Raw genomic sequence first — 26,692 nt, 5'->3', positions numbered from 1 at the left:
ACAAATTTTATAAATACAAGTCTTTTTAAAATGAGGTTTAAAAGCAGCAATGAAATGAAACCATTTTTTTCGACTGCAATAAAGCAAAACCAAAAATGAACATGAAAATAGCAACACTTGGGCTAAAAGGGGGAAATTATAATGAAAACTATAACAACTTTATAATCAAGAAAAATTATGTGTAAAAATTACAGAATGTGACCAAAGCCATACTTAAGAGAAAACCCATAATCTCAAATGTTTTTATTATTACATTAGAAAGAAATAAAGTACAATATGCTTGATTTTATTAATGCTAATACTGTGTAGGGCCTGAACAAAATATATTTCAGTCTTCATAGTATTTATCAGGTGAGTGCTGTTTATCACCCTTTATGATAGGAGGTAGGTGATGCTCCAATCAGGCACATGCAGTGTACCAACAGTGCAACCTGTTTCCAAGAACTACTTCACATGCTTCTTGATGTTATGCCACAATCGTTTATTAATGGTTATTTTTCTACACAGGGCACAGTAACAAAAATTCCACAAATGTTTTCTACCCTGTAAAAATCTACTCACAATAAAGACAAAGGAGGGGATACAGTTTATAGTACGATTGCCACTGGTCCGGCTAGCTAACCACAGCACTAGGGTTGCAGTCAGAAAAGCGAGTCCAACTTGGGATGGGCACAGAGAAGTCTATCGGGGTGCTTGTTGCCCCCACTTAGGGAAGTAGCTCTAAATTGTTCAAATGATTATTCAATTCAAGAGAATCAAAAAGAGCATACACATTTCCACTTTATTAAAATAGTGTATAAATACAGAGCGGTTGGGTACATCCATTCTAAGGCACTGTTCTGGTTTAAATGCAATTCCACAAGAGAGAAAGAGAAGCCACTACATTCTGTATTTTTTAATCTCTACATTCAGACTCCTCCTATGTTCCTTGGGTCTAATTTGAATCCCAGAATTATTAGCAGCATCATACAGGGACCTGGATGCCAAGAATTAAAGACACATCCTGGCTCTGGCACTTTATATGATTTGGCACTTAATTATAAGCTCTCTTGTATTTTTTCCATTTGTTTCCCAACTCTTGTTTAACTAGAGATATTATAAAGTTTTATGAGCCTTACACATGAATTATGTTTTGTTACTAGCTTCAATTAAGACTAGAACAGGACAAGTTAGGCACATAATACATACCCGCCAAATACTTACATATCACTTCAAAGAACTTGAATGCAATGAAGAGATACATTTTCCTTAGTTCTACTTTAAAGATGACTGTGCATCTTCATAAAGGGAATATACTTGAATGTCCCATTTCATGTATCTAATAACAAGGACTAAGCTCAACGAGTATTTTCACATATCAACAGCTTCAATTGATAATGACTTTCTCCCTTACTATGAGACTTGAGTTGTTACTATGATTACATTTAGAACACTTATATAAGTAGCAACTCTGTATGTGTATGTATGCGTTTGTGTGTGTGATTATGAGTAAAATTCAAAAAGATCAAGAATCACTAGGTAATTCATAACTTATGTGACATAGTGACTGTCATCTCTGAAAATGATGTGTAAGTATAATTAAAATTCAGAGGCTGCAAATCATTAAGTAACCCACAAATTATATCACTTAGTGATCTTAATGTCCTTGAAATGATGTGTGTATAATACAAAAGATGCATATTTTCAAATGATTTTTCATAAAATCCTTGAAATTGGAAATAACTAGGTTTAGAGCTACAGGACTACACTGATAGCTACAGACATACTGGTTTAAGGCAGTGTGTCCCAAGGGATACCTGCAGAATAGTCCTGCAAGCTATTACTATGAGTACATGACAAAGGTTCAGGGGTCAAATAAGTTTGGAAAGCACTGAGCTACAAGAGGTGCCTTAGCCTCCTTTACTAAACTACGCCCTCTCCAAGAGTCTCATATGCTGATGAGTGAGCATCATGAATCTAGGAAGGACAAAAGCTAGAAGCAGTTTCCACAAAGATTTGCAGAACACTTGCAGAACGAAGTTTTCTATGACACATACTTAGGGAGACACTGAATAAAGAATGAACACAGTTTCAAAAGCACTGAAATAAACGTGAGAGAATACCAAAGCAGAACAAAAAGCCACGATACTTGTTCTTCAGTCCATCCAGATAAAGAGAGATTCTACTTGTACAACTTCAACTGCGAGTTACTTCTGCTAGACCTAGCAGTCAGAAGCATAGGAGTCCCCATCACTCCAGACGGCCAGCTAAGCAGAACAGCGAACCCCGCAAAAGTCCGAGCTCAAAGTCACAGCTCTAAGCATAAGACTGGAAAGGGAAACAAGCCTGCTCCTTCGGCCAAAGGCATTCTCTCCCTAATCCTCCTGAAACGTTTGTATTGTTAGACAAAATTCACTGCCTCATTTCTTGCCACACGAGGCATGTCTATGTGAGTGACCGCCTTCAGCAACTCTGGAGTGGGGAGGAGCTCCACTGCTGTGCTTCCATCACGCTGGTCCTATCTATAAACGACTGCCACCACGCCTATGCTTTGTGCTTATCATACAGTTAACTGCCTTGGAATCAAAACTTTCCATTGCAATTAAACAACAGAAAAAAGACAGAATGTATGAAATTCAGAAAAACTGCAAGGATAGGTAGTCACCCTAGAACTCCTACTCCTTGAAAGATGGGCTTTAAAAACAGCACCATCAAACCTGTACTTCTAAGTTCAGACAAAAGGCTTCTAAGGTAAACAGCTCCTATAGGCTCCAATGGTAACTGTCATAGGACCCGCTTCCCTTAAGAGTTCTTAAAGAAGTCCTCTGAAGTGTGTGACCTGGTGCATGATAAGGCCCGCTCGCTGTCTGAAGCTTTTAGAACAGTGAGTGCACTTGTATGGCTTCTCCCCTGTATGGATTCTCAAATGAATTACAAGGCTCGGTCTCTGTCTAAAGCTTTTCCCACAGTAGCTACATTTAAAGGGCCTCTCTTCCGTGTGTGTTCTCTGGTGCAAAGTGAGCGCCGTCAGGCGACTAAAACTCTTTCCACAATTATGGCATCTATGGGGCTTTTCACCGGTATGGGTTTTCAGGTGTCTTTTAAGACTCGATCCATGACAAAAGGTTTTCCCACACTCAAGACATTTATATGTTTCCTCTTCAGAATGGGTTCTCTGGTGCCCAATAAGGTGTGAGCGCCGAGTGAACCGCTTTTTACATACAGTACATTCGTAGGGTCTCTCTCCGGTGTGAAGTCGCTGATGTCTATATAGGTCTGAGCTCCGCAGGAACCTTTTTCCACATTCAGGGCATTTGTGAGGCTCCTCCCCTGAATGAATTCTCTGGTGCCCAGTAAGCTGGGACTTCCGAGCGAAGCATTTTCCACACTGAGGACATCGGTGAGGTTTCTCTCCAGGACTCTTTTTCTTTGGAGGCTTCGGGCTGAGAGGTTCTTCTAAATTGGAGGTCTCAGGTGTCTCTCCTAGAGTGGGGTTCTGAGGGTCTCCAAGTGTGGTTAAGTCTGTCTGTAAATCCTCTGGGGGTGGATCCCACTGGTTTTCTAACTGCACATAGTCTTTCTGCAGGATGGGACCATGGAGAGCATTCCCTTCTAAAGTTACCACAAAAGGGTACATATCTTCCAGTTTTTTCTCTTTTGAAGGATCTTCTTCATTTTCTAGCCCCATCTCAAAACCTGAGAAGAAATAGAAACTGAAGATGTCACTGTGTTCGGAAAGGAGAACCAGTGGAGGAAAGTAAATAGTGAACGTAGAAAGGCCTAGACACACTTCCATGCTCCTCACCCCCGTTACTGCACTTTCTTCCCCTCCTTCCCAGGACCAGAAAGGAACCATTACTTACCAATCTTGGGATCAAGCAATTGTTTCATATCTTTGGGATCCTGTAATTCTTTTACCCATGACTCTTCTCTATGATCCAATGGGAAGTTCATGTCAAGCTTTGGTAACTGATAACCTGGTTACAGAAGCAAAAGGGGGAAGCATGACAGTGTGGTTCATCAAGGTTTTTCTAGCATATAGGCTGACTACATGGATATATAGCCTCTAAATACTCATATCCTCCCCAAATTGTTCCTTCATCTGGAGTCACTTAGAAGAGTCTTTTGAAAAGATAAGAACAAAACAACAGTTGAGAAGGCCATCTTTTTGTGATTTCAGGTGAATGAATCATGTGCTAAAAGCAATGCATTTAGCTCTGTATCTATTTTGATAATACATTTATTTATGCTAGAGATAAACTATGGAGTAAATCTTCATAGAATATTGGCATACTAAAAACTGGGAATTACTGTTATTGAGTGCTTAAAGAAGAGCAGTCTAAACATACGTGTCAAAGAAGAGTTCTGTAAACGTGTCAAAGAAGAGGAGTGTAAACATACATGTGAAAGAAGAGTGGTCTAAACATACATGTCAGAGAAGAGTGGTATCAACATACATGTCAGAGAAGAGTGATATAACATATGTGCCCAGAAGAGCGGTGTAAACACAGGTGTCAGAGAAGAGCACTGTGAACACAGGTGTCAGAGAAGAGCAGTGTGAACACAGGTGTCAGAGAAGAGCGGTGTGAACACAGGTGTCGGAGAAGAGTGGTGTGAACACAGGTGTCGGAGAAGAGCGGTGTGAACACACGTGTTAGGAAATTGCTTACTGGAATAAGCTCACTTGATCCCTTCACAGAAACATTTCCATTGTATTGTACTTAATTGGCAGCAGCAAAAGGTAGTCTTTATGTGTCAGCAGGAGTCTAGAAAGGGCACTTCAAAATAAATAACCCAAATGAACTGCTAGGTAGTGTTTCTTCCCAACATCTTTTTAAAATTCATTATCTCTGTATTTATTATTACTCTTAAATTTAGCAGCTATAAGATAGATGTGTTTCTGAGGATCAAACCCCAAAGTAGCTTTGGCAGAGGTGGTTCTTTCTGCCCAGCATCTTAAGTACTTCTTGCTTTCCCACCATTTCAGCCTTCATTGGCACCCTATTTTTCCTGTTTCTTTTTCTCCATCCTCCTCATTGCTGGCCATGCACACTGCTCTACAGGAACATTTGGTATGGAAATGAGCTAACAAACAGGCTGATGGTTAAATGTTAGAATTATTAAAATGGTACATGCAGACAAATACTAATTTGTATTTTAGATTAAGGCATGAGAAATGGACAGAAGTTCCTTGTTTGTTTTATCAAGAAGAAACCATATGTTTCAATTTTAAGACTAACAAATGAAAGATCGGGAGCTCAAATGGATTCCTGCGCTGGGCGTGACGGTGCATGCTATAATTCCAGGCTCAGACAGAAGGATTTCAAGTTCCATGTCAACCTTGGCTACAGAGTGAGACCTGCCTCAAAAAGAAGATATATGCTTCAAAATTCGCTATTTGATTTTTGTTTGGATTTCAAAGTTAAGATAAGATGAAGGGGTAATATGGGATAGACAAAAAAGCTGAGGGTCACACCCCAAAGGAAAGCTGCTGCGAGGAAACAGAGGGCACACACTAAAACTGGGAAGAGACTAACAAGCTAATGTGTAAAATACTGATTCAGGTAACAGTCCAAGATGGCAGATTATACCCACCCAACCACTGCCAAGTTCTCCTGGGAATAGGACTGAAACAGAGAGGAGCTAACTACCCTTGAGGTAGCTGGTGTTAGTTGTTGGTGGTAAGGCAGAGATAGGAGAAAATGCAAATCTTTCTGGAGAGTAGAACAGAGGACAAGAAAGAGCATCCTTGTACATGGCAATAGCACAGTAGCTGGCAGGGGCTGGAGTAAAGAAAAGGAGAAACTCAGAAAATGCAGTCTTCCCTAGTATGCAAAAGACAGCCTTGACCTGGAACACGGACTTCGCATAGCATCCCGGCACTGGCGGAAGTTTCCCTACTTCCCACCACGTAATCATGCTGCCGTACTGCAGCCATCTGAAGGTCTTCTCTGAACTGCTCCAGGATTCAAAGCTACCTACATTTATTTGTCTCCCGAAACCCAAAGGAAAATCCACTAACTAATCTAGGAAGTGTTAGACCAGACAGCCAATCAATCAGCTGGCTGCTGGAAAAGACTTAACCAAAGCCTCTGAAAGCTCTATGCTAGCCTTTCTCACTACTCTTAATATATAGGACCTGAAATCTTAGCCAGAGCAGCAAGACAAGAGAAAGAAATAGAAGTGAAACAAACGGAAAAGGATGAAGCCCAATATCCCTATTTGAAGATAAATTCTTATATTTAGACCCTAAGATAGAAGAATCAAAGATCTGATAGAATTTCAGCAAACAGGCATGATATGAAATCAACAAAGAAGATCCAGTAACATTTTTTTTTATATAAAACTTGCCCTTGAGAAAGAAATCATAAAAAAATGCCATCTAGTATACCATAAAAAATACTAGGAATAGGGGCTGGAGAAATGGCAAAAGCAGTACTTCTCTGTTCACATCAGAAGACAGCTGCTTGTAACTTCAGGTCTGGGGGATCTGATGCCTTCTTCTGGCCTCTGCAGGCACTGTATTCATGCACCCCAAATGCACACATAATTAACAATAAAATATTTTTAAGTACCTAGGAATAAATCTAACCAAGGAGGCAAAATTCCTCTATAATATAACTACAAAACATGTATGAAAGAATCACAGGAATATACTAGAAGACTGAGGAACTTCACAAAGTAGCAGAATTAAAATTGTAAAAATGGCACTGTCGCCCAAAGTGGTCTGTGGGTTAAGTGTAACTAACCTTCAAAATCCAAACTACATTCTTCACAGAACTAGAAATCGGCCCTAAATTTCATGCAGAAGCACAAAGGATACAAATAGCGAAAGCAACCCTGACTAAAAAGCAGAATGCCAGAGGCATCATCATACCTGACTTCAAATTACACTATAGAACCATACTGACAAAGTTGCCAAAAATAAAACTTGGAGGAAAAAAAATAGTCTCCTCAACAAATGGTACCTGGAAAACAGAATTTATCTACATGTAAATGCTACTTTTTGTTCTGTTTTTTGAGACAGGGTTTCTCTGTGTAGCCTTGGCAGTCCTGGAACTCACTCTGTAGACTAGGCTGGCCTCAAACTCACAGAGATCTGTCTGCCTCTGCCTCCCAAGTGCTGGGATTAAAGGTGTGCACCACCACTACCCAACTTCTACATGCCAATGATTAAGACTTTATCCCTACCAATAATTTAAAATGCCTCAAAGAAGTCAGGCAGTAGTGTCACATGCATTTAATCCCAGTGTTCCAGGACAGCCAGGATTACACAAAGAAAACCTGTCTCCAAAAAGAAAGAAAAAAATCAAAGACCTTAATGTTAGACCTGATACTTTTAAACCACCAGAAAAAAACATGGTGAATATGTCCTGATATAGATATTAGTAAAACTTTTCAGAAATGAACTCCAAATCTTGGAAAATAATAGTAAGAACAGGCCAGTGGGATCCTATTAAGTTAAAAAAAAACCTTTGAACAGTAATGGAAACAATTAATAGTAATGAAATAGCTTAAAGAATGGGTAAAAGTAAATCTTTGTTATTCATCTTAGAGGATTACTATCCAGTGTATATATAAAAAACTAAAAAGAAAGAAAAAAAGAGAAAAAATAACAGCAAAAGAATTAGTAATGAAATCAACAGAAGGACAAGTGACCAGATGTTTGTAAAAGTGTGATGGTCAATCAGCTGTGCTGGCTCATGACTAACTGCAGCACCTTGGAGCCTGAGGCAAGAAGACTGCCAATATGGGTGGGCAGTGGTGGCGCATACCTTTAATCCCAGCACTCTGGGGGCAGAGACAGGCAGATCTGTATGAGTTCAAGACCAGCCTGGTCTACAGAGAGATTTCCAGGACAGTCAGGACTATTGCATAGAGAAACCCTGCCTCAAAAAAAAAAAAAGCCAATATGGGCTCCATAGTGAGTTCTAGGTCTGCCTGGACTACATTCCACATTCCAGTATGTGTATATTTTTATGTTCACAAGCATATCTTATTTTTTTAAGGAAATGGCATTTTTAGATAATATACTGTAATAACTGTAACTTAAATGTGTTGTATAGCAGTTTCCTCTAAAAAATGAACACTTCATTCTGCAGGGAAGCCTTTAAGACAGAAGGCAAACTATTCAAAAGAAGTCTAGAAACTCAAAAAAAAAAAAAAACTCTAGAAAGTTCCTGAAACTGGCCAGATTCACTGGGCCCCTTCGTTCCAGGAGTAAACAAGCCAAGCTTCAAAGAAAACTCTCAGACCAGGCAAGCTGCAAAGAAGACTCTGAGAGCAGAGCAGCGGCCTGGAAGACGCAGAAACCAGCAGAGCTGCCTATATGAGGTTTAGGCCAACTGAGGCACTTGGAAAGGACACTCTCCACCTGTTGAGCTGTCTATGGTGTGTGCTCCAGGTTAAGTTGATGACTGGGTAATTTTAGTGATTTCTAGCCCCCTATAAGCTACGGATTAGAAAGCAGTCTGACAGAACTTCTTCATGATCACTCTGGAATGACAGGTATTTCTGTAGGGCATCAGAGGAAATAGTAAAAGAAATGATGGCTAGAATCCCTCAAGTATATTGAGAAGAACTCCCCTACATACCTAGGAAGGTCAATGAATTCCAAGTAGGATAATTACAGAAGATCCACAAGCAGAGAGAGACAGACAGAGAGAGAGAGGCCTTGAAAATCAGAAAAATGACCCCCAATTACAAGTGAACTATTTACATAGAGATTAAATCTGATTAGATTAAAGTTAGTAGAGGAGGGCAGTATAAGGGCTCAGCAGGTAAAGGCCCCTGCAGCCAAACTCAGTGACTTAAAGTCAATTCCAGGAACTTTTATATACACACATACAAATAAATGAATGTAATAAAAGTTTTAAGGTTAGTAGCAAGCAAATTTACTAAGACGTTAAACCCCAAATTAGTCAAATAAAGATTTAATTATACCAATTTAGTTTGAAATGAAACTTTGAGTTCCATTACAAACAAGAGGCTAAAACGCAGTGGGGCGACAGAGTCAAAGTGCTTAAAGGAAAATAAAAAGTGAGCTGGAGAGGTTAAGAGCACGGCTGCTCTTCCAGAGGACCTGAGTAATTCCCAGAACCCACATGGCAACTTACAACTGTCTGTAACCCTAGTTCCAGGGAATCTGATACCCTCCCTCACACAGACAGACATGTAGACAAACCATCAATGCATATAAAATATAAATACGTAAATGAATAAATAAAAAGGAAGGAAAAAAGAATCCTATATTCAAGAAATCTGTCTTTCCCAAATGAACATGCAATAAAGGTATCCCTGAAAAACAAAACAGAATTCACTGCTAGCCGACTTGCCTGAAAATAACTATATATGTTTTAAAAAAAAAAGTAAGGGTAATCTCTCAGTCTGAAAGTGAGAGATTCTGAGAAAGTAACTTGAAGCCACATAAAAAAAATAGCACAAATAAAAGTAGCATGTAATTGGAAAAGACATTATAAATCAAAAAGTCTGTTTCTTTTGTCTCAAACATTTGAGAAAACAAGTTCTATGCCATGTAGGAAGGTACTGTATTTGTCAATAGCACCATATATGAGGCACGTGAGAGAAAACTCGGTACATGGTTAAGAAATGACTAGAGTTGCCTGCTCAAATCCTTCTAAAGAAATAAAACTGTACATGACAATAAAGCTAAAAAAAGCTGTAATTTGTTTTCCTTTCTCATTCATTTCTTTTTAAAATCCTGAAAACCTTGTGGAGTAATAATTATAGCAATGTATTGTGGGGCTTATACCAGGTTTGAGAATATGATTCTAGTACAGAGGTAAAGAATATAGACCTATATAGCACTAACGTTTCTGTATTTAATGACATTGTTAATATAACTCTGAACTGATGATAAGTTTAAGCATAAATAGGGAGCTGTAATCATCTACTTAAGAACTAACTTAGAAATAGGGAATGTTCATTAAAGCAAAGTGCTACACTATATTCACTTAACACAAGAGAAAGCAGTGCGTGTGTGAGAGAGAAGAGAGTTATATAGAAGACTAAATAAAATGGCATCTGTAACTCCAACTACATACTGACCAGGCTAGATCTGAGCGGACTACACAATTCAGTGGAAAGGCAGAGCTCCTGCTGGAGTTTTGCACTCCCTGTTTGCTTTCATTTGTTTTTCAAGACGGAGTTTCTCTGTACACCTCTAGCTATCCTGGAACTCGCTCTGCAGACCAGGCTGGTCTTGAACTCACAGAGATCCTCCTGCCTGCCTCTGCCTCCAAGATATTAAAGGGAATGTTCTATAAATATTATTCATAAGACAGATAGACAACTCAGATACTGAAACCCAAAACTTACTATTTATAAAGGGTATCATTTTATAGTGAGTAAAAGAACAATTCATTAATAAGATATATCCAAAAATATTGCCACCCAAATTAAAAAAAAACTCAAAGTAGGAATAGAAAAATTATCTCCTCAACTTGATATATTCTATCTATGAAAGCCTCCACACCTAATATAAAAGTAATAATGAAAGAAGAAATAAAACTCTTCCCAGACCTGGAACAAGACAAGGATGTACTTTTACTACTTCAATTTAAGATTGCTCTAAAGGGAAACTACACAACAAAGGATACAAAACTATTACCTTTCATAGGTGACATAATTTTATACATATACAGGAAACCCTAAAGAATCTATCATAATAAAGAAGGCAAGTATGTTTGTAGGCTACATGATCAATATGGAAAAATCAATAGTAATTCTATATATTTTCAAAGAACAATCCAAAATGCACTGAATATGACAATCCCATTAATGATCACATTAATATGACTAAAATAATTTAAGAACAAATTTAATAAGCTCAGTGTAAAAATCTATACTTTGAAAACTCTAAAACACTGTTGAAAACACCTGAGAAAGTCCAAATAAATAAAAACACGTTTCAGGCATCATAAAATACAGTATCATTAATACAGCAGTATTCTCCAAACTATCTTCAGACTTAACACAATCCTCACAGTGAGCTGACTCTAAAACTTAATAAAAACAACAGTAATCTACAAAATGTAAATGCAGTCCTTTCTTGAGAATCGATGTCCAACAATCAGTCCAACGGTAAACTAAACCTATGGGCCTTCTGTCATAAGCACATTCCGTGCAAAATAAGAGGCTTTTTACTTTTAGGCTTTTAATGAAATCACAGCTAGATAACTACACACAAGTAAATGGCGTCCCGCCCTCACATGCGATTAAATCATTGTTGAAAATGGGTCCAATTTTTAAATGCAAGAAAGAATGGGTTGTTTTCAAATAAGCTAAGCCATCAAATTATTTTACAGTCTTCCCTTCATCGAGTGTGATGTTTTTCCCCTTTAAGCGTGGGTGGATCTGTGACTCTGTTCTAAAGAGAAAATTGCAGAAGTGACGGTGTGTGACTGGGTTACCAACAACATTGTGGCACGTGTCTTGCTTTCTTTTAGATCATCTCCTATGAGGGAAGCCTGTCTGGAGGACAGGCATATGGAGAAGTCCCCTTAGCAAGAAACTGAGGGTTCTGCTAGCTCACGGAGACTGAGCCAGAAACGCTGTAAATCTTCTGGAAATTCCTGGTTCATAGAAAGTCTATATTTTTTAAAAGCACCCCCCTCTTTTCATTTTCTCCTTTAAGCTGCTAAACTTCAGAGGCGATTTACAGTTGTAGACTATGGTACAAAAGAAATAATATAGTAGAGTGTGATGATATAAAACAATTGGAGGTTAAGAAAGAGATCCTTCACTAATGTTCAGCCAATCATTTTACTAAGCTCCACTTAGCAAAGACCATGTTACTAAGGGTGCACTGCTCTATGAGGTATCATTACTATAGCCGGGCATTAGATATTACCTATATTAACATTTAATGGAACAGGGAATTCTGAAGAGATTTAACTCACAATAGCCTTCTCAGCTAGTGATCAGGTAAAACAGTTTGCCTACAAGCATGAAGGTCTAGTTTGACACTAGGAACTCACACGCTGGGAGAAAAGTGACTCCTGCAAACTCTCTTCTGACATTTACACATGCATGGACATCAACACATGCACACACACAAAATAAATAAACATAAACTTATTTTATTAAAAATATCTTCTCAGGAGCCAAGTGGTGGTGGTGCATGCCTTTAATTCCAGCCCTCGGGAGGCAGAGGCAGGCAGATCTCTGTGAGTTCAAGGCCAGCCTGATCTACAAGAGCTAGTTCCAGGACAGGCTCCAAAGCTACAGAGAAAACCTGTCTTGAAAAACCAAAAAAATAAAATTCTTCTCAGGCTAGGGAGATGGCTCAGTGGTTATGAGCATGCACAGCTCTTTCAGAAACGAGTGTTCAGTTCCCAACACTCACGTCAGGTGTTCACAACCATCTGTAACTACAGCTTCAGGGACTCCAGCACCCTCTTCCAGCCTCCGTGGGCACCTGCACTAGCAGGCAAACATCCACACACAGACGTACACACATTTTTTTTAAATTAGGTTGGGTGGTGGTGGTGCACACCTTTAATCCCAGCACTCAGGAGGCAGAGGCAGGAGGATCTCTGTGTTCAAGGCCAGCCTGGTCTACAGAGTTCCAGGACAGCCAGGACTGTTACACAGAGAAAACCTGTTTCTAAAAACAAAACAATAAAAGAAAAAGAATCTTTTGGTGTGTTCTTTGGCATCTTTCATGTACTCAGAGTGAAATCTCATTAACTGAGTCAAAAAATCCAAAGCTTAGGCAACTGAAAATGTGTTCTAGCTGTGAGGCACTAATTATAGTTTACATGATACAGTTTAAGCACTCAGCCCTAGCGCCTCCTTACCCTTTTTCTTTCTGACTGCAGATAGTCTACAGTATCCCAAAGTTCTAGGGTGTCAGGCATAAAGTTAAGCTCTTAAGCACTCAGCCATCTCTCCAGCCTCTGCCTCCCTGCCTCTGCCTCCCACGTTCTGGGATTAAAAGCGTGCGCCACCACCACCTGGCAATGAGGGATTCTTAAAGCTTTTGTCTTTGTTAGCTCTATTTGTAGTTTGCATTTAAGTTCTTAATTTTGCAATTAACAAATGTGGCAATAGGTTAGTGACTATGATTAAATGACTCCTATACATATACATAACTTCAAAAAGCCCGACTGACTACTTCAGAAACTATTTGCAATTACACCAGACAGTAATTTTAGAACTTAACCATCATTTTACTTTTTACAGGATCCCATAGAAATAAATCACCCCCATGAGAGCAGGAAGTAATTCTAGAAAACGACGTCCCTCTCCCAACAAAGTTTGTCCTCAGGGTTAGGGACATTTATTGGGGTTGATTCTAAGTGGTATACAGTTGGGGGTAGAAATTAAGTAGGATAAGGGATATCTTAAGGCAAAGAAGGAATTGGATGGGATAATAGGTAGATTAGTGTGAGCTTACTCACACTAATAATAATAGTGATAGTGAGAATACGTGTAAGCTATTATTTATAGAAAACATATTGGTATAGATTCCTGTATATTGATACAAATTCAAATTATATTTGTTATATTGAATATTCTCCTATTTCTGTTTACAACATTTGTGTACCTATACAAAGTTATTTTATCATATTGTATGCGTACATGTTTCTACCTCTGCTTAAGATATTTTGTATACTGATACAATTTTAGAATATATTTATCATATTGCACTATACATTTCTACCTCTGATCAAAATATTTATATATTGTTTACATTTGGAGGTCACTGTCCCAATTTGCTTCACAGTTGTTTAAAGATTGTTTACTATTTTAATATAAAGCCTTAGTCTTTAAGCTATATAGGTATTAAGAATTATAGAACAATAGTCATCGATGTTTGTCATACTTATGGTTATACTAGTCAGGTTCTTCAGTTTCATACAGATTGTATTCTGCATATATAGATAATCTTCATCCACTTCAAAGAGCTGTAGAACATGGCATTTAAATAACTTAGTATTCTGTTGATATGAGTCACAATTGCTCCTGGCAGCACCAATCTATTCCTGAGAGAATGTTGGGCACCGAAGACACTCCACTTGGATTTTGTTTTCTTGGTAAAACTGGCCTTTGAACAAAGAACTGCCCCTGCTCAACTGCTGACAAAATGCATGGTGTCCAGACTGGACAAGCAGAATACAAGCAAAAAGACTGTCAAACCTTGCCAAGACAGGGTAAGACAGTTTTGAAAATTTTCCTGCTTCTGAAAATGGTCTTTCAGATACTTTAGACCTTAGCCAAAGATGGTTGCTCCAGTGTTGCAAATGAGACTTTGGGTGATTGCCCAGGTAGCCTGTTGTCTCTGTCATTTCTTAAACCTTTTGGAAGTTGCTTGATTGTGCTTCCTGTTTACTCAAGTAATATTATTTCCCTTTTCAGGACTTTTATGGGGTTGAAGACTAGATAGCCATAGTTACTTTCCTCTCATGACTTAACCAAGCCATTTCTAATATAAGACTTGGGCTCCTTAGAATAGGATAACTATTAAAACATTTAGCATATGTTTCTTGCTTGATATTGTTTATGCTTGTTGTAATTCTAATTTTTATACTTGATATTTTTTCCTATTATATATAGTTTTGTATTGGGTTTGGAACTCTTATTTAGACAAAATGGGGAGGTGCTGTGGAAACTCCTTCAGCCAATGGCCTTTGGGATGCTGGCCCACTTTGGCCATGGTCATATGTACTATATATGCAGATATAGGGGCACATGAGAGCCCTTGGCTGCTGGATTTGGTTCTAGTTCCCTGCTCACTCAGAGGACTACTGGTCACTGCTTTTTATGTGAGACTACCCCTAAATAAATAAACCTTTATTATACTCCATTCTGGGCTAGTGTGGGACTATTTTATTATAAATTGCAATACATATATCCTCCAAAAGTTCATTTTTGACCAACAGGGGATATGGTCCAGATTTTCAGATAAACTCAAATTCATATATAACTTTTACATTTATTTCCCTACTAACCATTATCTTATGATCATTCATTCAATTTCCAATATGATTATCATGCAAAATATTGAGATGCTTTTATTTTTTTAAAAATCAAAACTTTAAGGAACTTTTAAATAAATAATGTGATAATAAGTCTTGCACCATTTTATATCGTTTTAAACAGGCTAATTTCTTCTGATTTTTATTTAATACTTGCTTCATTAATACATTAGACCTGTTTTTAAAAATACACTGAATGTCAATGTGCTGTGGGATAATGCTCTTGTACACTGTAAAGATTTGTCACTCATATTGGTTTAATAAAACACTGACTAGCCAGTAGCCAGGGAGGAAGTATAGGTGGGACAACCAGGCTAGGAGAATTCTGGGAAGAGAAAAGGCAGAGATGCAGTCAGTAGCCAGATGTAGAGGAAACAAGATGAGAATGCCTCACTGAGAAAAGGTACCAAGCCACATGGCTAAACAAAGACAAGAATTATGAGGGAATGCAAGTCATAAGAGCTAGTTAGTAATAAGCCTAATCAATAGGCCAAACAGTTTATGATTATTATAAGCCTATGTGTGTTTTTTGGGACTGAATGGCTTTGGGACTGGGTGGGACAGAAACTTCCGTCTACATCAATGTGCTTTAGAAAGTATGAAAATGAATATGACTAATAATATTAATACTACTGCTCTGCGATTATATATGTGCAATACTGAGATAAGAAAGAAATCACATGCAAAATCAGAATGAGTATATAGACTTATAACTGAGTAGGATGGCTAAGTTCTAAAATTAATTGCAAACATATATGTACAAAAATTTAAACTTTGGGGGTTTTTTGTTCATTTGTTTTTCAAGACAGGGTTTCTCTGTGTACCCATGGCTGACCTAGAACTCACTCTGTAGACCAGGCTGGCTTTAAACTCAGATCTGCCTGCTTCTGCCTTGTGAGTGCTGGGATTAAAGGTATGTGCCATCATCGCCCAGCTAAATTTAAACTTCTCAACAGATTATGAAATGAAGGCAATATAAATACTAGAATATAAACAATATTATATAGTTCTGCTTCAACCAATATCTGTAAGTATGGACTTTACAGTGTTTCTTTTTTCTTTCTTACCATCATTTAAAACTATTCTGGCCTGGTGTGGTCATACCTTAAGCTTATCTTGACCTTTGAAAGCCAGTCTCCCTCTGAGTTCTCCATACCAGTGAGTGACATTCCCATCTACCCAGGTCAAAGGCCAGAGACTTAGGCTGCATCCTTCACCTTTCTCGTTCATTACTCAGTAACCAGTCAGTCAGTCACAAGTCCTATGTTTCACATAGGCTGGATATTTTTGAAATTGCTTTTTCCTCTCCATGATCACCAGCTTGGCTCGTGCTCCAGTCGGCCCCTCCCAGTGCAAATGCAGGTGTTCTTTCTGGCCCTAGTGTTTCTGCTCAGAGTCCTCTTCCCCGCTGTATGCACCGCTCTCACTCAGCAAGCCCATCCTGGTCCCTTCCCATAGGCATTCCCCCAACCCCTCCTCCTGGAGTCAGTTCTCTTAACTGGTGGTAAGGTGTCTTCCTATGTGCTTCATTGTCACCTATGCCCTCCAGGATGACTTTCCATATCATACATGGAATGTGTCAACTGCCCACCAGACTTAGAGCTCCAGAATGGCGAAGGCTGCTTTTTTGCTTTGTGCATCAACAATTTCCCAGTGTCTGGCCTGGTTCTTTTCAGGTGCTCCTAATCTTGGCTGTATTAATAATACGGAATTGTAAAAAGGAATTCTAGGCCTTAGCTGTTGCTAGTTACTCATGCATCGGGCACTTTGCTTTGGTAACTTGGGTTGTTCTCACTGATTTCCATTTTGCTGTTTGCTTTTGCTGTCTCAGTGTTACCCAGTTTAGTCCAAGAGCCAACATGTTCAAGATGTACCGCCCCCAGGAGTCAGGGTTCCAGCCACACATGAGCCAGTGAGGGGAGAAATGGAGCAGAGAACCCCAAAGGGAAGGAAAACACAAGGGCACAAAGGCTACAGGGCCCAGCTGCGTTTCTCTACTGGACCTAGCTCCTAGAACTCGCCTGTTATGCCAGAGTCAGTGAGCTTCAAACACTAGTGTGTATAGCATTTATCTGTATTAAACTAATGTCTGAGGTCTCCTCACCACATTCTAAAAATACCGTTCTAGTCAGGGGTTTTATGAAATTGACCTTTTTTGTTTTGCTTTTTGAGAGAGGGTTTTCCTGTATTGTCTTGGCTGTCCTGGAACTCACTCTGTAGACCAGGATGACCTCGAACTCAGAGAGATCCGCCTACCTCTGACTCCCAAGTGCTGAGAATAAAGACATGTGCCACCACAGCATGGTGAAATTGACATTTTTTCACCTTATTCTATAAAGAACCGCATCCTTTTTAAGGATCTGAAGGGAGCATGTTGCAAAGTCCTCTTCTAAAATGGACTTTGTATGCCATAAAAGGAACTAACTCGCCCTCCCTCTACCTCACATCACAGGCTCAAAACTTGGTGAACAACTGTGTTTTCACCAGAGGATCCGAACTCCCACAAGAGGTTTTCCCAAATAACATTCTTGGTGAAAAGTCTCTTGGGCAAGGCCATCACTATACCCAACTCCCAAGGCCACTCGATCTGATGCACATCACTCACTGCACTGGGGGACCTAGAAAAAGATATCTTCCTCCTGTTCTCAGCCCTTCACTTCTTTATGGCAGTGGTTCAGGGCCATTGGGGGATTCATATTTCTAACTCAAACCAAAGCCTTCCAAGTTCTTTAGCTCTCAAACACAAACCCAGAATGAAAAGAAAAGTCGTGTCTTACCAGGGTCCAGAAAGGGTTGGCATTCACCATTAGCACTGTAGCTCAGCTCCTGTGGCCCTGCTTGTGGCATCCAGGCATCTGGCACCGGGGGCTCCTGGACAGGTTCCATTACTTGGAGCGCAGGTGCCTCCAGGTGCAAGGTGGATGGCATGGGTACTGTTCCAACTGGTGCCAGTTCTTCCAAGAGCATGTCATCCATGTCAATCTGAGAGAGAGGCCACACACATCACTCCGGAGTCGAGACTCCACTGGAACGAAAGCCAGTTTACCACTTTCAAAGTCAGCCATTCCTCACCAATAGTACCATGAGCCACAGATGTAGCTTTAAGGTCTCCAGGGGTTCTGGGAGGCAATGCATAAAAAAAAAAAAAAAAAAAAAAAAAATAACAACCAACCAGCTAACCATCAATCAACAACAGGTAAGTTGACTGTACCAGGATGACCTTATTACAACATCTACAAAGTACCAGGATTTCAATAGTAATCAACAAAAATAATTCCTAGTGAGTTATTCCATCTGCGCCTTCCTTCATACAAAGTCTCTGGGGAGTGTGCATTTCACACTCACAGCTGGTCCAGCTGCACTGTTAAGTGCATTTAAGTGATCAAGTGCCAGGAGTGGTTTGCAACTCCAGAGATGTGCAGAGATGCCCAGACCTCCCAAAGACAAAAATCATCTATTTTCACCCAAACCAGGAAGCTAAGGAAAGTAATGAAAAGTACTCCCTAGGGATGCAGGGACCTTGGTGATTTCCCAGGCAAGCCACTACTTGCGGTGAAGCCAACTGCTCTAGTAATCTGTGTCCCATGCCCCAGAGACTGTGAATGTCAGACAGAAGCTCTTGCTATTGCCTTCTGGGAAAAGTGCCCTGTGTTCACCGATGGTTTCCCTAGCAGAAGCGTCAAGAGGTGGTTCTGAATACAAGGCAATATGCGGGCAGCCGGTGCTACTGGAATTTAATGGGCCAGCAATGGGCACATCACTTACAATCAGAGCTCTTCCTACGCTCTCCCAAACATGGGACTCCTTCTTCAAATCTTCATGTAGAGGAAAAGAACCTAGTATGAACCACATCCTGGTGATCAGGCAGAAACTGAACAGCTTTTGCACATTTATTAGTTTAGCACTTTTGTGCGAACCAGAGAAAACCACAGATTTTCTTTTCCTTTACCAAGAACTGATTTTTTTGGCCACTCTGTACAATCACATCACCAGGGACAACACTGCTCATAGCACTGGAGCCTTGCTCAGAATTCCTGACTGTCCCATCACAGTAATTGAAAGCAGAGGGGTTGGCATGTGACCACTTCATGTCCTCCCATGCAGTGATCACATGCACTGGAGAAATGCATATCAGTTTACACTAAACTGCGCTGCCTTCCTTGTACTCTCTCTAGACTCTACTTGACTCAATGCCAGCCAGATCATTCTGGAAAGAAACAAATAGTAGAGAGTTTAGAATGTGCAGGCCACATTCACCCTATCCTCTCCTTCTTCTGTTTTGAAAAGAAAGCCATTAACAAAGTAAAAACCCCTAGAAACTTAGTGGTCACAATCAATCATACCATGACAGGAACTGGCTAGGAAGCCATAGAGCAGAGTATGGATAACTGTAATTGATATTTCTAGATAAGCTATGCTGTCTGCAAATTTCATTTAATAATACCAAATGGGGCATTCTCATATGTGTGTCCTAGAGAGGGCATGGGGTCAGATACAGGGGGAGAATCTCAGACCCACATGCTGATTCCAGCAGAAGAGAACCCTGGAAAAGTCTCTGGAGAAGTTTTGGGGCTGTGGAATCAGAGTCAAAATGATGGATACAGACCCCTGGCCTGGGTACCTCTTTCTGTTCCCCTAAGAACAGAGACTCCATATTTTTTTTTCTCACCTGTGGTTCTGGTATCTCAAGCTCTCTCTGCAAGTCTTCAATGAGGGACACAACTCTTTCTCTATTGTCTGGGCAGTGTTCCCTCACCCAGGTCTCTATTTCTGTGGGGAGAATGGTTAGGAATTGCTCGAGCACAAGCAGCTCCAGGATTTGTTCCTTAGAACGCATCTTTGGCTTCAGCCACTGACAGCAAAGCTCCCAGAGTTTGTTGAAGGCTTCATGAGGCCCCGCAGCTTCTGTGTACTGGAACTGCCTGAAGCGCTGGCGGAAGACCTCACAGTCTGTGTCATACTCTTGCAGGACAGAGCCCTGGTTCAAGGAGGCCTGGATTGCACAACCCAGGGCCACCGCCATCACCTCTTCGAGAGTTTTACAGTTTATCTGGGGTCTATGGCTCAGAGTCCAGGTTTTTCCTCTCTGTAATGATCTGGGGGAGCCACCTACAGCTGAAGACAGGAAAACATAAAAAGGAGAAAAAGCAACGGTTACAAGATGGCACACTCACCGTCTTTAACTTACTGAGCTTTGCTTTCTCCCACAAAGACTGAAAGGAACACTTCACAGTCTTTTCTGGCGGTTTTGCAAGTCAGATAGAAGCTGGGGACGCACCTCCCAGAACAACATCTATAGACACAATCAGTTTCTAATATTTCTAAAAATCTCAAGAGCTCCCCCACATATCCTCTAGAACATGCTGTTCGATATGATAACAACAACATATGGTATGCTAAGTTTAACCAAAAATTCAACTTGCTTTCTCAGTTATGCCTCATAAATTTAAGGTGCTCAGGAAATAACATTACCAGAAGCACTTTGCTAATATCTTACAATGACAAAGGTAACTGCCTTTTTATATGCCCCCACTGATCTGCTGGCTTTTAATCCTATCCCCAGTCGAATCCCAAGTCTTTTTTCCTATAGGGAGATTTCAAAAAAAAAAAAAAAATAGGGATAATGCAACACTTTTGAAATAACTAAAAGTGTCAAGACATTTTAGTGTGACCTGTGGGGTCACAGGGTTGGCCATGTATATGCCAAGCCAGGGCTCAGGATCTGTACATGCAGGTATACTATGGACCCCCCCCCTCGTCTCTCTGCATTTGTTGAGGCAGTTCCGTATATACCTGTCTTATTTAAGATTTCTGATGTGAGTCAAGAAAATAATAGTCCGATTCTCCTCCCATTCAGTCAATTGATCCGAAACTGACTCCTTATCACCCGTCACTGTGGCAGGAACCTATGCTTCCCGTTACTGTGACAGTAACCTATGCATGCTTCCCGCCACCCTGACAGTGACCTATGCCTCCCGTCACCGTGACTGTAACCTACGTATGCTTCCCATCACCGTGACAGTAACCTATGCCTGCTTCCCGCCACCCTGACAGTGACCTATGCCTCCTGTCACCGTGACTGTAACCTATATATGCTTCCCATCACCCTGACAGTAACCTATGCGTGCTTCCCGCCACCCTGACAGTGACCTATGCCTCCTGTCACCGTGACTGTAACCTATATATGCTTCCCATCACCCTGACAGTAACCTATGCGTGCTTCCCGTCACCGTGACAGTGACCTATGCCTCCTGTCACCGTGACTGTAACCTATATATGCTTCCCATCACCCTGACAGTAACCTATGCGTGCTTCCCGTCACCGTGACAGTGACCTATGCTTCCCGTCACCGTGACAGGTAACCTATGTATGCTTCCTGTCACAGGGACAGTGACCTATGCTTCTGTAGCAGGGGTTAGGCATAATTTGCTGTGTAATCGTCACACCCAAATGCCCCTGACTGCAACACACACATAGTTATAGCATCAACTTCATAAAAATATCCTTCAAGGACCAAATGGCACCAAAAGTGAATAGCAGCGTGCCTGGCACAAGGTAAAAACTTAAGTGAAGTTTCTCGTTGGTCAAGGCTACTTCCTAGGAAGCTTCTAGTTTCCTGAGCCCAGGCGTGTAACCGTTGCTGGAGGACACCCAAAGATCTGCAGTCTTTTGGCTGTGGACCCACTCAGTTAATCTTCTCCAGCCTCACAGCTGGCTAGCCTTCCCCTGGCTGACCCAAAACCTTCCACCACGTCTACCGGGGAAGCGACCCTCTAAGTTTCCTTTCCTGGGCCCTACCTAGTGAAAATTTTCTTTAAGGAACAGTGGTTTCTCTCTCTCTGTCTGTCTCTGTCTCTGTCTGTCTGTCTCTGTCTCTCTCTCTGTCTCTCTCTCTCTGTCTCTCTCTGTCTCTCTGTCTCTGTCTCTCTCTCTCTCTCTGTCTCTCTCTCTCTCTGTCTCTCTCTGTCTCTCTCTGTCTCTCTCTGTCTCTCTCTCTCTCTCTCTCTCTCTCTCTCTCTTTCTCTCTCTCACCTCCCCTTAGTGTATCCACCCACAGGGCCTACCCGTAAAGCAATGTAAGAAAAGAGGGCGCTTAGGGAAACGGCAGGCGTGACATGTCCCCCAAAAGCCTAAAAGCTGGCTTAAAATCCGATGCCAGTGTTAGGGATGTGGTTCCCCCAAAAGCTCCTAGATTGGCTCCTAGATGACGATGCCCGACCACCCAGATGGGCACTCCCAGTCCTGGAGGACTCCCAGCAAGGCCTGGCCGGGTCGCAGGGAGCGGCGGCGGGGTCCCTGAACGAAGAGGGGCTCGCCGCTCCTCGTTGCTCCTGGGGCCTGGCGCCCAGGGCACATATGAAATTTGCCAGTTTGTGTGGCCCCAGCCAGCGAAAGGAGCCCCGCTACCCGCGCCCGCGCCCCAGGGACAGCCACGCCCTCTGGCCGCTCCGGGACTCACCGCCTCTGCGCCCACGGCTCTCCCAAGCTCACCGGCAACTGCTCAAGGCGCAGGCGCGGAGCCGCGTTCAGTACTACATCTCCCGGTAGGCTCCGCGCTGCCCGCTCTTCTAGCCCAGAAGGATGCTGACGTGGGAAGGGCTAGGACTCTCCCAGTCTTCCACCTAGCCTCAAGCGACTTTGGAAGAGCTCCTATTTCCGGTCTTATAGCTTCTGGGTCCTAGGGGAGTGGGTGGGACGAGCCCTGAGTCCTGAGTCAAGTAAGGACGTCTGCCCAGCAGCTTTAGAGTTATCAGTGCAGGTGGGGGGGAATAACTTCTTTTAAAACAGCCTTGACCTACGCAGTGATTCTCAAGCCTCGAGGGGGGAGGTTCTAGGGAAAGCATTTTTAAAATTCACGTTTCTGGGCCCCACCCGACACCCTGGAGAGCGAAAGAGCTTGGAGCTTAAGGATTCGCACTTTAATAGTTTTTCTGGGATGCTGAATCTGATCTGTCTTCTCTGTGTGTCACAGTGGCCTTGGGGATACATCTTAGGTGTTTTTTTTTTTTTTTTTTTCTCTTGGAGACTTGGAGCTTCCATCTAGCGAAACCTTTGTACGGCCACCAGTGGTCTCTGGAGTTTTAGGGTTAGCCCGCCGGCACTACTTCAAATTGGTCCCCCACTGTTCCCGCCCCTGGAAACAAACTTTCCACTCTCGGGATTGAGACTCAGTTCAATGGCCACCAGATACAATGGTGCTAACTGGAAAACCGCCGCGCTCATATTGGGACCAAGCTGGGGCTATTGGGGCTATTGGTCTATGGGTGCCTGATTTTAGTGCTAGGGCTTTTTTTTTTTTTTTTTTTTTTTTTTTTTTTTTTTTTTTTTTTTGGTCTGCCTGAGATTCTGTATCTAGGCCTGAGTGGGCCCAAGATAGCGAGGAACAAACTTCCTGTTCCTGTGTCTCCTTGAGGATCTGTTGGGAAGTGAGACAGACATGGGAGGAGTGGGGTTGTTGGCAGGCACTGAAGACAGCTCCACCCAAGCCAAAGTTGTTCTCATCAGCTGAGCTGGAGCCCCTGACTCCAAAGTCCTGCGAACTCACTGCTGCTCTCTTGATAGCAAGAGTAACTGATCTCCACTAAGGTGGTATGGGAGTCTGATTATTCTTTTGATCTGAAAGCCAACTGGAAAGGGTGATTGATAGTAAAACTGCAGTTGTGTGTGGAGGTACAACCTGTCCCTGCTGGACCCAAGACACATCCCTAGAGGCTGCCCACCTATGCTTTTGAGAATTCTGTTTCCAAGAGGCGTTCTATTTTTCATTTTCTCAAAAGAACCCTTAAGCATTCCCTGGGGCACTGCCATGGGTGAATTCAGCTTAAGATGTGCGTCGAGGAGCAGAGCATGGGGATGCTGATGCCAGAGCAGTTAGTTCCTGACCAGCCTGTTCTAGGAAATCCACAGCAAAGTGAAGGTGCTGTACTCAGAGAGCTGTGAAGAAGCTATAACTGTGTGTGTGTGTGTGTGTGTGTGTGTGTGTGTGTGTGTGTGTGTGTGTGTGTGTGTGTTTAAAAAACTCATGTGATTTGTTTGGAGAGTGCTTGTAAGGTTTGGAGAGTAGGTTACGAGGGAAGATTTTTCTGCTTCATTTTTCTGCTTCGTAGTTGGCTCTAAGGTCTGAGACGGTTCTCTTTGTTGTCTGACTGCTGCACTCAGGTTTTTTTTTTGTTTTTGTTTTTTGTTTCTTCTGGGAACTGGTGTTGGAATTGAACCTAGGACCTCATGCATCCTTTTTTTTTTCTTTTTGGACAGGGTTTCTCTAGCTTTGGAGCCACTCCTGGAACTAGCTTTTGTAGACCGGGTTGGCCTCGAACTCACAAAGATCCTCCTGCTTCTGCCTCCCTAGTGCTGGAATTAAAGGGCCGCACTACCACTGCCCAGCCGACCTCATGCATTCTAATTAAGTACTCTACCACTGAGCTACATTCCCAACCCTTTTCTTTTCTAAAAATAATTATTCTTTGAAAATGCCTTTATATAATGTGTTTGTATCATATTATCCATCTACCTTTTTCTTTCTGTTTTTTTTTTATTTTAAACATAATTCTTTGTTGATCCTTTAGAAATTTCACATCATGCACCCTAATCCTGCTTACATCCCAGTCCCTCCATATCTGCCCCTCACCCCTGCAGTATGCCCCCCAAATTAATTAAAAATAAAACAAAGCAAACAAATAACAAAAAAGATCCTTCATTGTTCCAATATCTCTTCCTTCATCCTAGTGGCATCGGGAGCTGCAGTGTGTCACGCAGTATATATACCCTGTGTCCAGTCAGTCCCACCTGTAAAAATGCTCATTGCAATGACTCATTGGTCTGGTTCAACGTCTCTAGTTTCTGGTACACCATCATCACTGGGTCCTCATCAAAACTCCCTTCAGATACCCTGCTGTTGCCCCGAGTCATGGAGCTCCTGCGGTATCATTTTGCAGGACCAGTCCCTTCACTGACTCCATCAGGTCATAGATGGGGTAGATGCTAGGGTGGGCCAACCCAAGGCCCAGGATGTGGGTCTGGTTGGTAGCTGAGCTGGTTAGGCTGGGCCATTGGGACTACCCCCTCAGGTGAGGGGCAGAACCAGCTCTCCTAGGCCCGTGTCATCTGTGACCAGCTCTCCCAAGCCTGTGGTGAGGGGCGGGGCCATCTCTCCTGAGTGCTGGGGTCAGCTCTCTTGTGGAGGGGCATTGCCAGCTCTCCTGTTGCAGTGTCCAGCAGAGGCAGGGACACCTCTTCTGGGGCCAGTGAGGGACCATGCTGGCTCAGCGTGGCCCTTGGATTTCAACATGCATGGTTTCTATGACCCTCTGTGGTAACCCAGCCATGCACATCAGTCCAGATCCTGGCTGCTGTTGGGCCACAGACCCAGACATGGCCCCATGGCACCAGCCTGGTCGAAGCCCCATGTGGCTGCACAGGCCATACTCAGTTGGCGTGGCCCCATGGCAGCAAGGTCCTCAGACACCAATATGGCCACATGTTCCATCTACTATTTTAATTAACATATACTAATTGTGCAAAGTAAAGATTTTCCTTATGGCCTTTTCATGTATGCATGCCATATACTGTGGTCATATTCACCCCCACGTCCCTAATAATCTCCCTTTTACCTTCACGTTCTTTTAATTTATGATCTCCAGTTCTATCAATTTTCTTGAAAATGTCTTAGTTCCATTTTCTGTCTTTTGTTTTCTTTTGTTTTTCTTTGCTTTTTAGACGATCCTCTTGTCTTGGCCTCCAAATAGTAGGATTGTAAGTGTGCACAATAATACCCAGCATTCATCTTTGGAAGACCCCTCCCCCTGAGAGTTGCCTTGGTCTGGACTCCACCTCCAGGAACGCCTGCCAAGCAGTGACCCCCTCCCCAAGGAGGGTCTAAAAAAGCCTGCCAAGCAGCGGACCACTCCCACAGGCTATTGTGGCTGCCACCCAGAAAAGGAACACGTGGTCTCGGGTTTCCCATGGTCTCCTTCCTCCTCACTCTCTTCCCCTCACCATGCTCCCGGCCATCTGGGAGCACTGCATTAAATGTGGGCATCTTTTATTCGGTCTAATTTGGTCTGATTGGAATTACTTGTGTTGGCGAACAGGCTCCTCTTAAGAATTATACCTGACATGCATCATCGCATCTAGTTGGTAATATCATTCTTTATGGTTGACTAAAATGTCACTGTATGTATATATTATTTTTTTATCCACTTATTCATTGTCCATTCAGATTTTCTGGATTACACTAAGAAGTCCTATCTCTACCTGTGATGCCTTTTATAGCTTAGTCTGGAAGCTTTCTCCACAAACCCCAACTCTAGTAAATACTGTGGTATTGCTTTTGGCTTCCATAGGAAGACGGAGTTACTTCAATAAAAACATCAGCTGTGTCCTTAGATCAAGAGGTGCTTTCTCTCTGTGAGTTCCAGGCCAGCGTGGTCTACAAAGCCAGACTATTACACAGAGAAACTCTGTCTTAATAAATAAATAAATGAATGAATGAATAAAGGTGCTTTCAGATTTTGCCTGTCATCTACTATCTGCATGACACTAACACAAGACACTATTTCTCCTAGCCTCACTTTCCCTATAGGTAAAACTCTAATGATGAAATCCTCCAAGTCTTCTGAGGTTGTTTGTGATGGGCGGCAGAGTGTGCATTTTAATCACTCTGCTGACACAGTTAGCGCTAAAACTATTGTCGGGTCCACACGGGTGGTGCA

General features: G+C 41.9%; 1 protein-coding gene and 1 long non-coding RNA gene across 2 annotated transcripts; one reads left to right on the top strand and one right to left on the bottom strand.

Moving 5' to 3' along the window:
- Positions 1 to 210: 210 nt before the first annotated feature.
- Znf449 (zinc finger protein 449) lies at positions 211 to 22,501 on the bottom strand. Its single transcript, XM_050132688.1, has 5 exons — positions 22,441 to 22,501; positions 19,651 to 20,096; positions 17,759 to 17,963; positions 3,843 to 3,956; positions 211 to 3,675 (listed from the first exon to the last, which is right to left on the bottom strand). Exons 2-5 carry the CDS (start codon positions 20,002 to 20,004, stop codon positions 2,792 to 2,794), a joined length of 1,557 nt encoding a protein of 518 aa, XP_049988645.1. The 5' UTR covers positions 20,005 to 20,096; positions 22,441 to 22,501; the 3' UTR covers positions 211 to 2,791.
- Positions 22,502 to 22,614: 113 nt separating this feature from the next.
- On the top strand, positions 22,615 to 24,535 carry LOC126495083 (uncharacterized). Its single transcript, XR_007590104.1, has 3 exons — positions 22,615 to 22,740; positions 23,759 to 23,898; positions 24,237 to 24,535. It is a non-coding gene; the product is annotated as an uncharacterized lncRNA (long non-coding RNA).
- The last annotated feature ends 2,157 nt before the right edge of the window (positions 24,536 to 26,692 follow it).

This window comes from Alexandromys fortis, unplaced genomic scaffold, assembly GCF_014885135.2.
Source record: "Alexandromys fortis isolate MF-2015 unplaced genomic scaffold, M_Fortis_MF-2015_v1.1 scaffold_442, whole genome shotgun sequence".
Classification (NCBI taxonomy): Eukaryota; Metazoa; Chordata; class Mammalia; order Rodentia; family Cricetidae; genus Alexandromys; species Alexandromys fortis.
This window is presented reverse-complemented; position numbering and strand designations above follow the sequence as displayed.

Bases quoted from the DNA above. Each gene is read 5' to 3' on its own strand.
- Znf449 (XM_050132688.1), bottom strand. From the start codon at position 20,004: ATGGCGGTGGCCCTGGGTTGTGCAATCCAGGCCTCCTTGAACCAGGGC. The intron at 17,964-19,650 runs GTGAGAAAAAAA...CCTCTCTCTCAG, and splicing joins TTGAGATACCAGAACCACAG to ATTGACATGGATGACATGCT. The intron at 3,957-17,758 runs GTAAGACACGAC...TTCTGTAACCAG, and splicing joins CCAACCCTTTCTGGACCCTG to GTTATCAGTTACCAAAGCTT.